The following is a 14,080-nucleotide window of genomic DNA, read 5'->3' as shown; positions in this document are numbered from 1 at the left end:
AAAGAGAAACACGATCTTACTTTACAGACAATACAAGGAGGCCATATAGAAAGACTAGGTTTCAAATGTTAAAGACATCTAAGCTGATTGACGGGATCAAGTTTGTAAATTGAGAATAATAATAAACACAGAATAGTGAGATGGTTTAGGAACAACTATTAAACCTTGAGCTTTCTGATGCGCAGCTCAATCGTCTGGATGTCGGTGCTGAGGTCCAGCCTCCGCTGCTGCTCAAGCTCATCCTCCGTCTCCCCGAGCCAGGTCCAGATTTTGTTCAGGTCTGAGTTCAGCTGCTGCCACTGCTGCTGGCTCTGCTTTGTGCGCATCTCCTTGCTGAGGCTCTGAGCCTGCAGGAGCTCCCAGCGTTCAATCACACCTAGGGAGTAGAATTTCCATTGTTTTGAATAAAAGAAATGAATAAGAGACTCAAATTCATATACTTGTTAATTGGACATGATCCCAACATCCTATGTATGTTGTATTTATTGCGTTTTTTATGTTATTGCGTTTTTATGTTTCCATGTTCATTGTATGCACCAATTACCAGAGCAAATTCCTTGTAGGTGTAAACCTACTTGGCAATAAAATACTTCTGATTCTGATTCTGAACAGATTTCTAAAGGGCCTACAAATTCTCTCATTTGTTCACTGGCCCCGTTCCTCCTGCTTTCAAAAAACTGCAGTAGTTTGATCTCTCCTGAAGAAACCCACAGTAGTTTTCAACAGATTTAGATAAATCTCAAATTTACCTTTTCCCCCCCAAAATGATCATCATTACCTGATGTCTGGGACTCTGAGCTACTGGGATCTGCCAGTCCAGACACCGCTTCTTCCTCCTCCTTCAGCTCGTTGCCCATCCTCTTCACTGTGTCAATACTGCCACGGCACTCACCCAGCAGCCGCATCTACAGAATGGAAGTGATAGGTAACAGGAATTATTTGGCATAGTAGAAGCAGCAAAAACTGCACTAAATAAATGTACTAAATTTATGATTTTAGAAATGATTATATGAACTGGTGCCTAAAGTCTTCCTCTATCTGATAGTGTGACACATACGTATCCCAAGTACGAGGCATCCAGCTCCGTGCTGGTTGGAGTGCGGCTGCGGCTGCTCTCCGTTTGCTGCTGCAGGAAACGCCCGACGTCCAGAGGGTGAATGTGGGAGTCAGAAGAGGCAACTTCCCCTGGAGACACAACAACATCTGGTCATCTTTGCAAAATGTGACAAAACATTCAACCAAAATGGTCACGTGAAATATACTCGACCCAAGAAGAAGTAAGACCCCGTTCAGACAGAGAAATCAGACAGAGAGAGCAACAAGTGACCTTCTGCTCTGCAACAGAAAAGCCTCATTGCTCTGCTCTCCTTTCCTGCTTGCGTCAGGAGCTTCATCCTTAAATTTGCGTTACAGCGTTCAAAAGCATTTCTCTTAACGGTAATATGTCTCTGTGTGAACGGAGACGGTGAAAAAAATCTATTTTGAAACAAATCTGCAATCCCTTCAGCAAGAAGTTCAGACTTGTTCACAGTGACGATAAAACAACATGCTTTTCTGTCACACAAAATGCACATCCAGAAAATCCAAAGAGGTTAGCTACACAGCACACTGCAAGTCAAAACGAAAGTAAGAAAGCCAGTTAGAAATAAGGGCTAGGCTGAATTCCATTTCGGTTCTGCTGAATCGGCAGAACCACAGAATTGAAGAAAGGAAAAATGGAATTGATCCTATCCCCTGGTGTTAGAAAGTGAGACCAGTGTGTTTCCAAAGTGTGAACAAGAGTGGAAATAAACACAAATTAAAGTCCAAGGCTAGACTATAAGTGTTGTGTCACTCAAAGTTATTGACTGTTAATTCTGGCCCCAAACACTTGTAGCATGCTGGGGTTCTGCCGTTGCCTACCAGTGGAGGACCTCAGTGTTTTTTCTGTTAGTTTAACATAGGCCTCAGGGCTCTCTGGGATCACTACATCTGGAAGAAACATTGTACAGTACACACATTCAGCAGTGGGCATTAAACTGTTTGAACTCATTAGCTTTGACAATCAACAGTTGTTTAATGCACCACCACAAAAGAAAACTTGTCCCTATGTATTATTATGTTGTATTATAACCCAAAAACATTAATGTTGTTGTGAGTTGGCTTTCAGTGTCCTGCTCTTGTACATTTCAGTTGGACTCAGGCATTTGAACTTCATTAAAATAAACCTTACTGTAGCATTCACTGCTTTTGTATCCCAGAAACTATTTTCACAAGTATTTCTTGACATTATTACAAAAGGTGATTAATTATCTGAAATTGTAACATGAATACTTTGTATATGTTTGTTTGGAAACTAACCTGACATGGCTGAGGCGGGGCGCTGGATGAATTCTCCCTCCTCACTCTGCTGCTCTCTCAGGGCCCTGCTAGCGCTCTCCAGCCCGCGACTCAGGTCATAGTCATGGTCCCACTCCAGGGGGATGGAGTCCACGCTGGCCGGAGTGTCCCTGCCAGAGCGCTCGGTCCGCAGCTGGGCCGCCAGGGAGGCGGAGCGGCCGGAGGAAGGCAGAGGTGACAGGAAGCCATCCCCGAAACGTTCACTCCACGGCAGGCTGGACAGATCACCAGGCTCGTCCAGATCGAGCTCACGGTCCGAGAATGACACTTCTGTATCATCGTCTACAAGCTATAACAAAAAAAAAGTTTGAGGAATGGAATCAAGCCACAAAAGATAGTGAACATATAGAGTAATACAAAATTTGATCTTTGCTTATTCTCAGATCTTACAGGAAGACGGATGAGTTTTTTGTAGTAGCGCTCCACTCGTCCAAACACTTCCTGACAGTAGCGCTGCAGCTCCTCCAGCTCCTCCTCTATGACAGCGGCATCCAGAGGCTCGCTCTTCTCTATCAGAGTTTCTCCCTGGTGGAAGATCTGCTCAATCTTGGCTGTTGTCAAAGAAATCTCCTGCTGGAACGACTGTGGGACCAGAGACAGAAGATAAACACATACAGACGTGTTCATAGATTGAGTAGACTGAGTCTTATTTTCTAAATGCAGAGCCTTTCTAGAATTTGAATTCCTGATATAATTATTTATGTTTTTCAGTAGGCCTTGAGCAATATCATTGAACGTAATGTCAGTGTAGCTGCTCTTCACAATACTTCAGCTGATCTAGAAACAGATACAAGACGAGACTGTAAGAGTACGGTCTGAGACAATGGCGACAGACGTACCCTGAGTTGTTTGATCTTGGCCTGAATGTCACACTCAGAGAAGTGTTCGATGTTGGTCAGCTGCAGGTCCATCTCTGTCAGCCACACCAAGATGCTGTCTCTGGCCGTCTCGAACTCCTCTCTCTGACTGATAAAGTGCTACAAGAACGGAACAGAGAAGCTGTTGTTAGCGTGACCTTCACTGAACAGTGTGCAGAGATAAACATCGTGTGTCTTCGATCCATTAACCTCAGCAATGCTTTCTCTGTGGCTTCATTCATCATTAATTAACATGCAGATAAACAGGTATAACGAACGATAATTGATGCTAATACTATTATATTGTTATTGCAAGTGCATGGTAAAGTACCTTGAGCCTTCGGAGGATAGAGGATACCCTCTTCTGCAGATTGTCCCATCGCTGATTGGCATCGTTGGCCATTTCCCTCAGACGACAAGAGGAGTCAGTGCGGTTTTCTCTGGCCAGGCGGCGATATTGCTTATTGATTAACTCCAGCTGGGTCAGGCTTTCGTGGACCTGCCTCTGGAAGGCCTGTGGAAACACAAGGTTTCTATAAATGTAGCAGCACCATTCTACGTCAGGAAAACATAATTTGCACTCCAAGTTTTTCATGTTTTTTTGGTCAAGTATGTTGAAATATCTGTACCTCAAATTTCTTTAGTTCCTCTTTGGCGACAGTGTACAATACATCAGAGGAGTTGGGAAGAGCAGCAGTCTTTTCCGAAGTGGCCAGCCACTCCTCATAACGTGCAAAGTCATCTAGGAATTTCTGCCATAAACGCCACGTCTCCTCAATCCTAACAGAGGGAAACATTAATGAAGCAGTGTAATATTTACACAGAATAAAAGGGCTGACGTGTTCCCAGTTCATACAACTCTAACTCACTTGAGTCTCCTCTCCATAGACAAGGCACAGATGCTCCTCCAGCGGCGATCCAGGCTACGAGTCGCCTGCTGGATGGAGTCGCACTCTGCATCGGTGGCGCAGGCGTCACAGTCGTGCAGAAGCACTTCACATAGATTCAGCACAGAGGCAACTCCTGTACTGTGTTTCTCTATGTCTCGCTGAAGCTCCTGAGTGGGGAAGAGGGGTTGTGAATGGAGTGAATGGAGTGTTTGTGATGATAAAAGAGTGAAACACAGGGAGGAACAAAGAGTCAGGTAAAAATAATAAAATAAATAATAATATAAAATAAAATAAATTACTTTGGACTGATAATTTCCCGAAAAATATGTCCATACCAGAATGCAGTCAAAGGGATCAATTCCCCGTACTGACAAACTAATTTGCTACTTAAGGACGATACGATTTAATTTATCTATCCCATTCAGAAAGAAAATTTCAGCTCCTCGTGTCCCTTCTTAATTCATTGCTGCTCTGCCGGGACAGTCGACATTCCACATTAGAGGACAACAATTCAAAAACCACAGGGCTATTTGAAGGTTAGTTGAGGTTGAGGGAGGTTAATAAAATTCATTATACTTATTCAAGGCACTATTCTGTATATTAGGTTACCTGCTGCAGATCGAGCTTCCTCTGAATTTCCTGGAAGTCACATGAATCGTAGGCGATGGGTTTAGACAGCTCGGCCTCGATGTGGGCCAGCCAGGAGCGCAGGCTGTTCATGTTTTTATCCAGCTGCTGCACGGCCACCAGAGTTTCTCTCAGCTTCTTTACCCTGTAGATACAATTTTTGACATTCTATTGTTATCATGTCCTGTAAAAAAGTAATTTATACTGTTTATTCTGCATGTCTTAGATCAAGCTGACCAGGTATGTGTGTCTGTGTGTGTGTCCTGACCTGGCTCCAATGAGATCCAGCAGGTGCTGCCAGCGGTCGCTGACTTTGCTGAGTTTTTGTTCGATCTCAGTAGCCTTGCTCGGGTGACTGGCCCTGGCCAGGCGCTGCCCGAGGTGATGCAGCTGCAGCTTGTTCTCCTCGGCCCCAGTGATTTCCTCCTGGTAGTCCTGAGACACAATGTGATAACAACCGGTGCATAACAACAAAGCATGAACGTACAGGTAACAGATTCAGTGCAATGTAACAGGATTTTCAGCTATTTGTTAACACATTTTACAAAAAAAAACATAAAAGGAAATAGCTGAAAAAACATCATTTTTTAAAACAACATTATGAAAGACTCCTAAGGTACAATTACTTATCACATAGTAGTTAATCACAGTTATTGTAGGTTAAAACATCTCTCAGACATTATATGTGGCCTCAGAGGCTTGTTCCCATTCAGGCATGTTTTTATTTACCTTGCGAAGCTTCTCGATCATCTCCTCGATACTGATGTCCCCATTTTGGGACACCTTGCTCTCCATGTTGGTGAGCCACTCGCAGAGCTCCTTGTACTTCTCGTTGAACACAGTCCACTCATTCAGCTTCTCACTCACCTGCTGTCTGCGCAGGGACAACTGCAGAGGCACAAAACTGTATTAACATCAAGTGCATCACTGTGCAAAGTGCATAAGAACAACCAATGCATGTAAAATTGTAAAGAGGTAGATTAAGTCCAAAAGGGAAGCGCTGGTACGGAGATGACTGCGGTCTAACTGGTTCATTTGCATCAGGCAGCGAGTACGTGTCTCTGCACGTTTCCTGTGTGTGTAGATTATCTGCTCTACACAGGATGCAACTCTGAAAAAAACTGACCTTGAAGTTTCAGGTTTTCTGAAACCAAGTTAACATCGCACGCTAAAGCCCTCGATGTAGACAGTAAGGTTGAAATCTTATAAAACCTGTGTGTTTTGACATTAATCAGTCCAGTATTTGCTCTTATATCTATATGGTGATCAACTGTATTTGACTAGGGCAGCCAGAGGTATAACACCAAGGAAATAGTCTACTTCTTCCTGTATCTTATAACTTAGTTTGACACTAGCACCACTATCTGGTATCTCAAGGGACTGTAAAAATAGTCGTACACCTTTTAGATTAAATTTAAACAGTAGCTGTACACAGACTGCAGTATATTCAGATCAAAGCCTCCATGCAGCGGAGCTCTGTAGTGCATGGTACCTGGTGGCAGATTTCATCCCACTGTCTATGCAGCAGCTCAACTCGCTCCTGCAGGACAGAGAGGTCTTCAGCGCTGATGGTACAAGACAGCGACTCTCTCAGCACAGACAGGTGAGCCAGATCCCCGGTCCAGCCATCAAATGTATTCTCCAGGTCCTGTCATTGACAAAAGAGCAACATTATTTATAAGCATTTTTTAATTTGTCAGCTCAAGTTGTGCCTTGTTATAATATCTACATCAGGAAATCACTTAAGAGTGCAGAGGAGCCATTACCTTGCAGCGCATCTGCTCAGCTTGCAGATCCTCATGGTGATGAGGAAGAGGCTGAGAGAGCTGTCTTTTAAAGGCTCGGAGCTTTTCCAGTGATCCACAGATGCCTCTCTCACACCTCTCCCAGTCCTGTATATGACATTTTACACACATATGATACAAACTATCATTGCAACTGAATGACAAACACTTGTGTATAACTGCCCAGCTGGTTGTGTACCTTTAACAGGGTGACAAGCTCTCTCTTCTGCTCATCCAGGCAGACGTTGGCACGTTTCCACCGCTCTTGTATATCAGTGAGCTCCGCCTGCAGGAGCATCTCCGCCCGGCAGTCAGCCGACAGGAGCAGTTGTTTCCCGGCCTCCACTGTCAGGATGTAGCTGCCCTGCTGACGCTGCAGCACTTTTTCCTTCAGCTGTACCCGGAAGCAAAGTCACTCTGATCAAATCATTCTTAAGTGCATGAGATGGTTAGTTTCTAATCAAAACATGAGGATTCATCAGTATTTTAAATAAAATCTGTCAGTTTCAGCGATTGTGCTTCAGGTCTCTCCATTGCCAAGATTCACAGGTTATTACTTTATCCTGAAAAAGATCCAGTGGGCCCAAATCAATCAACACAGGCAATATATGCCAGAGAGAGTAGTGGGGAAACTCAACACAAAATGCTTCTTGCCTGCACTAGCTAGATTGATGTAAGATGTGTAATCTGTTAGTGTCAACATTATGTACCTGGACAGTGTCCAGCATTGAGCGGGCTTGTTGTAGAGGCATGGTGGTGCCTGCCTGAAGGGCCTCTGCAGGCTGGGAGACCTCCACCAGCCATTTGCGTAACTTCTCCACCATTTCTCTGTATCGCTGCCACTGGCGGATCAGGCCGTCGATTATTCCGCGCCTCTGCTGTGCACGGCGCACTACGCCCTGCCACTGGTTGCTCAGCAGAGCCAACTTAAGATTGAACTCATCACTGCAAGAGGGGAAGAAATTAAAAGAAAGATTTGTAGTGTATATTTGTCTATCAGTTCTAACAATCTTCCCTTTATAATGAATACTTTTGTATTCAATAGTAAAATGACAAATAGATTAAAAACATGCATGAATTTGGGTTTTACCTGTCATCTACCTGACCCTGCTCCAACATCCGCTGTCCGTCACTGATGATCGAGTGGAGGATCTGTTGGCGACTGAACATCTCCGCTTGAAATAACTGGAAAACAACAAATCTGTTACAAATAATTGAAAACCCATAATGAATATGCCGTTTAAGGGCCTTTATGTTAAACCCGACTCTGACCTCGTGAGCGGTTTGCTGCTCCATCAAACTCTGGTAGTTCCCAGAAATTTCCACCGCCAGATTCTCTTCGGTTTGGACGAGGAACTCCATCCATGTTTCACACTTCTCCAGGAAAGTCTGCTGCTGCAGCAGGAAGGACTGGAGTTTGCTGCAAAGAAACAAACAGCAAAATAGTGTTAAATTCTGTAAAGTGCCTTGTAACTGTATTCAAAGTGTTTTGAAAATAATAAGGATTTACTTGCATCTTTTTCTATTAACCTTTACATTTGACAAATATGAATCCTTTGTTAATCCTACCTGAATCTCTCTGTGGTTTGTGATGAGGCTGTCGACCAGCTCCTGTTCAGGTTCTGCATGCGTTTGATCTCTGAATCGTTGAGTGGGAGCCGATAACCGAGCTCATTCAGTCGCTCTAATTCAGGAGCCATACTGCTGAATTTCAACATGAGCCTCTGTAGTGGGACAAGAAATATTGAATTCATCAATTTCAGGACAATCAATAAAGTCGATTAGTTCGAATAACTGAGAAAAAGAAAAACAACACAGAACCTTGAGGTGGTCCATGCAGTCCTGGATGACCGACAGGTCGACGGAGCCGTTGGGATCTTGCATCTTCAGAGCCTCCTCAGCTTCAATGATCCAGGACCCCAACAAATCCAGCTGATCGTTAAAGGTTTCATAATCTTGAACTCCAGTCTGTTGGTTGAAACATATCAACGAAGCCCAATTTTAAAATTCAAGATTCTGACTGGTTGACTGAACAAATATATTCTCCGCGAATCTTTTAATTTGACCTGCAGGGTGGTGAGCTGCCTGGTAAGGGACTGTTCCACAGCAGCAAGCCGCTGGGTGAGGGAGAGGTGATCTGACTGGATATTAGATGCTGCAGACGTGTCCACCTGCTGTTTCAGCTGCTCTCCCAGTTCCTGGAGAACTTGCAGGGAGGCCTGCACCGGAGCTTGGGACCGGAGCAACTCCTGGGACACAGAACAGAGAGAATTTAGAGTTTTTTTCACAGCAAACTAAAACCCAGGAAAAAGTGTAAGCATCAGTTTTCACTTGAAACTAAAATTGCTTCACATCACAGCATTCCATCTTGCAACAACAAAGAAACATGGCGATTTCCTTACAGGTAGGATAGTGATGGCCTAGACTTCCAGAAACATACTGAAATACTTAGCACTGCTCAGATTTAAAACAATGGCCCTTCACTCACGCTGCATTCTCGGATCCAGTCGGACACTTCCTCGTCAGCAATGTCCTTGCTGCAGGTGGTCTTGAGGAGCTGGTCTGCCATCTCTTCTTGCAGCTGGATGCTGTGGTAGCTCTGCTCATAAAGCTCCTTGTAGCGCTGCCACAGCTGAAGCAAAGCTTTGCTGCTTCTCAGGCGCTCAGCAATCTCCTCGAGTAAACCAGTCCATCTGAGCGCAGACATGATAAGGATGGAGGATGTATATATAAATATCGAGCAGTCAGTGATGTCAACACGAATCAAATCTACAAAATACTTAAAGTAAAGTCACCTCGCATTGACGTCCTTAAGGGCGTTGTTTAGGGAGTCTGACACTGATGGGTGACACTCCCTCAGCAGTTGGTGGGTCACAGCACCAAACCTTCTCAGGCTGCTCTCCTGTTTCTCCAGTTCCTCTTGCAAATCCTATACAGGTGACCAACAACACATGACTCATTTTACAGAAACATTTGCAGAATAAAAAAGATGATGTTAAATTGTGCAAAAAAAAAAGCCTCTTCATCCAAACATACCTGCAGACTTCGGACCTGCAGCTGAACGGCCTCCAGGGAGCCTGTGAGGAGGCGGAAACGAGACACCGAGTACCTTCCCTCCATCAGGTAGCCATTGATCTCTTCTGAAGCTCGCTTGTACAGACTCCACTGATCCAGCACCGACTTCAGGCTGATGTTTAGTTGTCCAATCTGTTGAAGGTGAAATAACGAAAGAGAAAAGCGGAGTTTAGAAGAATAGAGGGTTGCAAACAAAGTACCACCTTAAAGGCAGAGAGAAAAACAGGAGAGCTTACCAAGTGGTCCAGGTTAGCCCAGGTGTGATTGACACACTGGAGTGTTTCCATGACGATAGCACAGGCCTCATCGGTCTTGTTCTGGACAAGAGCACAGCCCTGCTCCTCCACCCGCTCGAGTTCTTTCTCCTTTTCCTTCACAAACTCTTCCATCTCCTAAAGAATCAGGATTTTTCTCATGTTAAGAACATGGGCTGAAAACAGGTGTACGTGAGGGGAACAGAAGGTTTTCATGAATTAGAATCATAACAGTAAGAGAAGCCCACCTGACAGTCTCTGAGAGCATTCTGCACGGACGTCAAATCCTCTATCCTATTTTTCCTCTTGAGTCTATCTTCTTGATTAGCCATCCAGGATTTCAGGGCCTGAATGCTGCTCTCATACTCCACCCACATCTCCAAAATACCCTCCAGGAACTGAATCTGCAAGAATAACACATGTGATTTTTGCATTAATAAATTACAATTGCTGTCATTCTTTCGATAGCATTATCCTTGTCTATGACCTCACCCTCTCGTTGATGCGGCCTTGTAGGATCTGCCAGCGTCGGTTCATGGCTCCCAGACGCTCAGCAAAGTCGGTCTTATCACTGCGCTTGCTCTCCACGTCCTGACCACTCATCTGTGGCACTGACTGGTTGACGAAGTCCACGGTCAGCTGCTTGCAGCTTAAATCGACCCTGAAGCCCTAAAGTGAGGAGACAGCAGTGGATTCACAATCAGATAGAGATTTAAATTCAATTTGCATCACTATTAACTATGCTTTTGCCTATAAAAAATGTTTATGTGAGGTAGCGTTGGGCTCAAAATAACTTCCACCACACTTGACTTCCTGACCCATCAAATTTGAAATTGATCATAGGCTGAGATTTCTGAACATATTAATAGGGTTGTATAGCACTGGGCCTAAACAGATCTGTCCAAAATTTGTAGAATAAGTCGACTACCTTGTATTTTTGCAGGTAGTCTTGAATCACATTCGAACCCACAGCACTTTTAAGGTTTTCTTCATCTTCCTCAATGATATTCTCCATCAAGGAGATCCAGTTGAACAGCTCAGAGATGGCGTGACGAGAGGCCAACTTCTCCATTTGGATCTGGGCAGAAATGAAAATCCATCGGTCTTGCATATTAAACAGGAAGAAAAAAAGTCATGTGCAGCCAGTTTAAAGTCAACCGTGACAACCATGACTCTATTTAAGTGAGGCAGCAGAAAGGAGTAATCCTATTTGCCCTGGAGCAGCTAAGCCTGTTGAGCGTGGCTTCATGTGACGATACCTGATGCAGCTTCTCCTGGACAACTGGGATACGTGTCAGCAGCTCACTCCACTGTGTGTCAATGCGTGCCAGGTCGGAGCGCAGCAACACTGTGTCCACTTTCTTCAGTCGGAGCAACTGGTTGCCCTCCGTCACCACTGAGCTTTTCAGGCTGGACTTGCCCTCGACTTCTTTTGAAAACTCCTGAGAAAGACAATGAGAGGGATTATCCACTGGTAGATCAAAGTATAATATACATGTTGATGATGTTGTATAATATACTTTTAGCTGTAACATTAATGTTAAAAAATGAAATAACAGTTTATAAAATGAAAACTAACCAACACACCCACGTCAATTTGATTTGCTGTGGTATCAACTGAGTTGTATAACCTCAGCCTCAAATGCACCCAGTTGTTTTTTTCAACACTAGTATAATTTTTATCATGTTAAAAACCACTTTTGTTTAAGTGAGAGCCCACAAGTATATAAAGCATGGAATTACAAGTTTCCCAACTAATATGTATCTTAACAAAAGTGGCACTACAGGGTTTCCAAAATTAAAGCTCTGAGTTGTGTGAGGCTCCAACAGTTGAATGTGTGCGACTGTAAAAACATCAAACAACACTGCTGCTGGGAGAGAGACAGAATCTCTGAATCAACACAAGACAAGATGCACGTCAGGAAAAGAAGACTGTCTTACAAGGAAAGCAGAGAGATGGTCTCGGACGGTTTCCAGCTCTTGCGGGACCAGCACCGCCTGCGTGTTCCAAAACTCCAGTCGCTCCAGAGCAGACTGCAACCACTCACTGAGCTCAGCACACTCCCTCTGATACCTGAGAACAAATCACAATGTAAACATGGAAACATGCCATGAGATTAGAAATCACGGGAACATTTTACTTATTTTATTTTGTAAACTAAATGCGAAAGACTGCACTCGACTGTCTATGCAGTGATCATACTCCTGACCTGGTCCAATGTTTCAAGATGGCCTCCAGCCGCTGTAGTTCCTTGTTGACCTTGGCGGTGTTGGTGAGCCAGTGTTCTCCGAGCAGCGCCAGTTGATTCTCCAGCGCAGGACAGCAAACTGACTGTAGGAGATTTTTACCCTCGTCCAGCACCTGGTGGAGCTTGTGCTGGTGCTCTGTCAGTCTGCCCTTCAGACCCTTCACAGGAAATAGAAGAGAATTAGACGGTCTGGGTAAAGAGGGTGAATGAGTGGCTCCTTTTTCTAGTGGCTGAAGTTGGAGCCTCCTACATGTTCAACTCTAATAAGGGAAACTTCAATGACGACATCATTTCTGAACAAATAAAGCTGAACTTATGTAAGTGTATGTAAGAATATTATATCATATCATAAAGTCCGAGCTACTGTTTCTTTGTACCTGATACAATGAGATTCTCTCCATGAGCCTTTCCTCCGTCTCCTCCAACAGACCATCAGAGGGGATACTTCCCTCAACTGTCTCCAACTGTCGGCTCAGACTTTGGTAATCCTGCACCAATCGGCACCAAGTCTGATTTAAAAAGAAAAAGAAAACAGGATTCATTAGATAGAACAGATTGTCCGCTGTAAGTGATTTGTTTCCAGAGCAAACCATTTTATGTAAACGAAATTTGTTAATATCAACTTCATTATATATGGACACCACAAACAACTAACTCGAAACCACTAAATGGCCACTTGATAGATTTCTTCTTCAAGAAAGTGAAGCTCAACTTGATTTAATTAGTCTCAACTTGACTTGATGACACAGTGATTTATTCCTTTTGTGTGTTTCTTCTATAACACATGCTCACATACAGCAGCTCTTCTAGTGTCCCAGGTCATTAGGTCTTAACAGTTAGAAGATTTGTCCACCACTTATTCTTTATAAAATACTTTGGTCGACATCATTTTCAACATCTAGTCTCGGCCTTACATATCTGCATTTCAGATAATGGAGGAAAAATCCTGGTTTACATGAGCAGTGTTTCTTTTCTTACCTCCAGGATACACTCGAGCTCCACTCCTTTACTGTGTGCCTCTTTCAGGATACTCTGAGCCTCGGCCAGTGTTTCCTCCAGGCCTTGGCTCTCTTTGGGAAGCATCAAGCCACTGATTTTCCGGAAGTACGTTTCTGTTAGAATCATGTGGGACTCCAGACCTTGGAAAAACTCCTATAAAACACAATCAGACACACCAATGACCACTTCTGTTTTTCTCCTGGTAGTTGGTCATCAGCACGTGTTAACCATTTGTTCCAGGAACTTAATAAATCTCAAAATTGACCAAACCTTGTGTTTGTCCAGGTGATGCTGGACTTCGTCCACAGAGCTGGCAATGATCCTCTGATCAGCAGCCATCTTGTCCTTGGCTGTGTCCACCAGGTCTGTCAGGTCCTGCAGAGCCCGTTCATACTGCTCCTTCAGAGCAATGTTCTGGTTCAGCCCGCTGCGTCGGGAACCCACCGTCATCACCAGCTCCTCAAAGGAATCCTGAAAACAGAGAGTTTTCTGTGAAGCAGCTTTTACAACATGTTTTTTTTTTCAACCAACTTTCAGTGGCAGCTGTCAGTGATGTGCATTACCTGAAGTTTCAGTATTTTGTTTGTTGATATCTGGTCTGCCTGCAGTGCTGCTCCTCTCGTTTTGATCTCTGTAATGCTCTGTTCAAAATCTTTTAGGTTCTCCTCTGCACTGGCAATAACCTAAAATAAACAAATGACAATATACATGATGGTCACATTAATAGTTTGTGTTCTTCAAAGTTGAGCCTTGAAAAGAGACAGTGGAATGTGTGTAGATGTGTGTCTGTGCCAAACTTTGCATTACCTCCAGCTGTTTTGAGGCTGGTCTTTCCATGGCTCCAGCTAAGGCCTGTAGGATCTGGCACTTGGTCTCAATTAAAGCAGTTTGGAGAAGCTGTAACTCAGTCTGTATTAGAGGAACATTTCAGAGAAAATTTCATTTATTTTCTGTTGTTAAACTTTT

General features: G+C 43.9%; 1 protein-coding gene and 1 long non-coding RNA gene across 9 annotated transcripts in view; one reads left to right on the top strand and one right to left on the bottom strand.

Annotated features, from left to right (window-relative positions):
• syne1b (spectrin repeat containing, nuclear envelope 1b) overlaps window positions 1–14,080 on the bottom strand; it is a 71,682-nt gene that overhangs the window by 5,427 nt on the left and 52,175 nt on the right. For 5 of the 8 annotated variants that reach the window (XM_053434907.1, XM_053434911.1, XM_053434909.1 and 2 more), the window contains 37 exons: window positions 13,922–14,023; window positions 13,678–13,797; window positions 13,385–13,585; window positions 13,094–13,267; window positions 12,493–12,624; window positions 12,077–12,273; window positions 11,808–11,940; window positions 11,126–11,308; window positions 10,795–10,944; window positions 10,359–10,535; window positions 10,115–10,270; window positions 9,849–10,004; window positions 9,574–9,744; window positions 9,333–9,466; window positions 9,026–9,230; window positions 8,604–8,786; window positions 8,359–8,505; window positions 8,107–8,261; window positions 7,810–7,957; window positions 7,628–7,722; window positions 7,248–7,482; window positions 6,737–6,931; window positions 6,520–6,645; window positions 6,246–6,401; window positions 5,483–5,641; window positions 5,022–5,188; window positions 4,736–4,898; window positions 4,106–4,293; window positions 3,866–4,016; window positions 3,568–3,750; window positions 3,219–3,356; window positions 2,770–2,961; window positions 2,341–2,668; window positions 1,903–1,971; window positions 1,058–1,185; window positions 779–905; window positions 165–376 (listed from right to left, as the gene is read on the bottom strand). In XM_053434907.1, coding sequence (XP_053290882.1) covers window positions 165–376; window positions 779–905; window positions 1,058–1,185; window positions 1,903–1,971; window positions 2,341–2,668; window positions 2,770–2,961; window positions 3,219–3,356; window positions 3,568–3,750; window positions 3,866–4,016; window positions 4,106–4,293; window positions 4,736–4,898; window positions 5,022–5,188; window positions 5,483–5,641; window positions 6,246–6,401; window positions 6,520–6,645; window positions 6,737–6,931; window positions 7,248–7,482; window positions 7,628–7,722; window positions 7,810–7,957; window positions 8,107–8,261; window positions 8,359–8,505; window positions 8,604–8,786; window positions 9,026–9,230; window positions 9,333–9,466; window positions 9,574–9,744; window positions 9,849–10,004; window positions 10,115–10,270; window positions 10,359–10,535; window positions 10,795–10,944; window positions 11,126–11,308; window positions 11,808–11,940; window positions 12,077–12,273; window positions 12,493–12,624; window positions 13,094–13,267; window positions 13,385–13,585; window positions 13,678–13,797; window positions 13,922–14,023 — 6,036 coding nt within the window. The remainder of the gene's footprint in view (window positions 1–164; window positions 377–778; window positions 906–1,057; window positions 1,186–1,902; window positions 1,972–2,340; window positions 2,669–2,769; window positions 2,962–3,218; window positions 3,357–3,567; window positions 3,751–3,865; window positions 4,017–4,105; window positions 4,294–4,735; window positions 4,899–5,021; window positions 5,189–5,482; window positions 5,642–6,245; window positions 6,402–6,519; window positions 6,646–6,736; window positions 6,932–7,247; window positions 7,483–7,627; window positions 7,723–7,809; window positions 7,958–8,106; window positions 8,262–8,358; window positions 8,506–8,603; window positions 8,787–9,025; window positions 9,231–9,332; window positions 9,467–9,573; window positions 9,745–9,848; window positions 10,005–10,114; window positions 10,271–10,358; window positions 10,536–10,794; window positions 10,945–11,125; window positions 11,309–11,807; window positions 11,941–12,076; window positions 12,274–12,492; window positions 12,625–13,093; window positions 13,268–13,384; window positions 13,586–13,677; window positions 13,798–13,921; window positions 14,024–14,080) is intronic. The other 3 variants (XM_053434910.1, XM_053434914.1, XM_053434913.1) reach the window with 1 other exon arrangement.
• Window positions 5,874–7,046, top strand: LOC128451138 (uncharacterized). Its single transcript, XR_008340071.1, has 2 exons — window positions 5,874–6,356; window positions 6,776–7,046. It is a non-coding gene; the product is annotated as an uncharacterized LOC128451138 (long non-coding RNA).

The sequence above is a fragment of the Pleuronectes platessa genome, chromosome 11 (assembly GCF_947347685.1).
Source record: "Pleuronectes platessa chromosome 11, fPlePla1.1, whole genome shotgun sequence".
Taxonomy (NCBI): domain Eukaryota; kingdom Metazoa; phylum Chordata; class Actinopteri; order Pleuronectiformes; family Pleuronectidae; genus Pleuronectes; species Pleuronectes platessa.
This window is presented reverse-complemented; position numbering and strand designations above follow the sequence as displayed.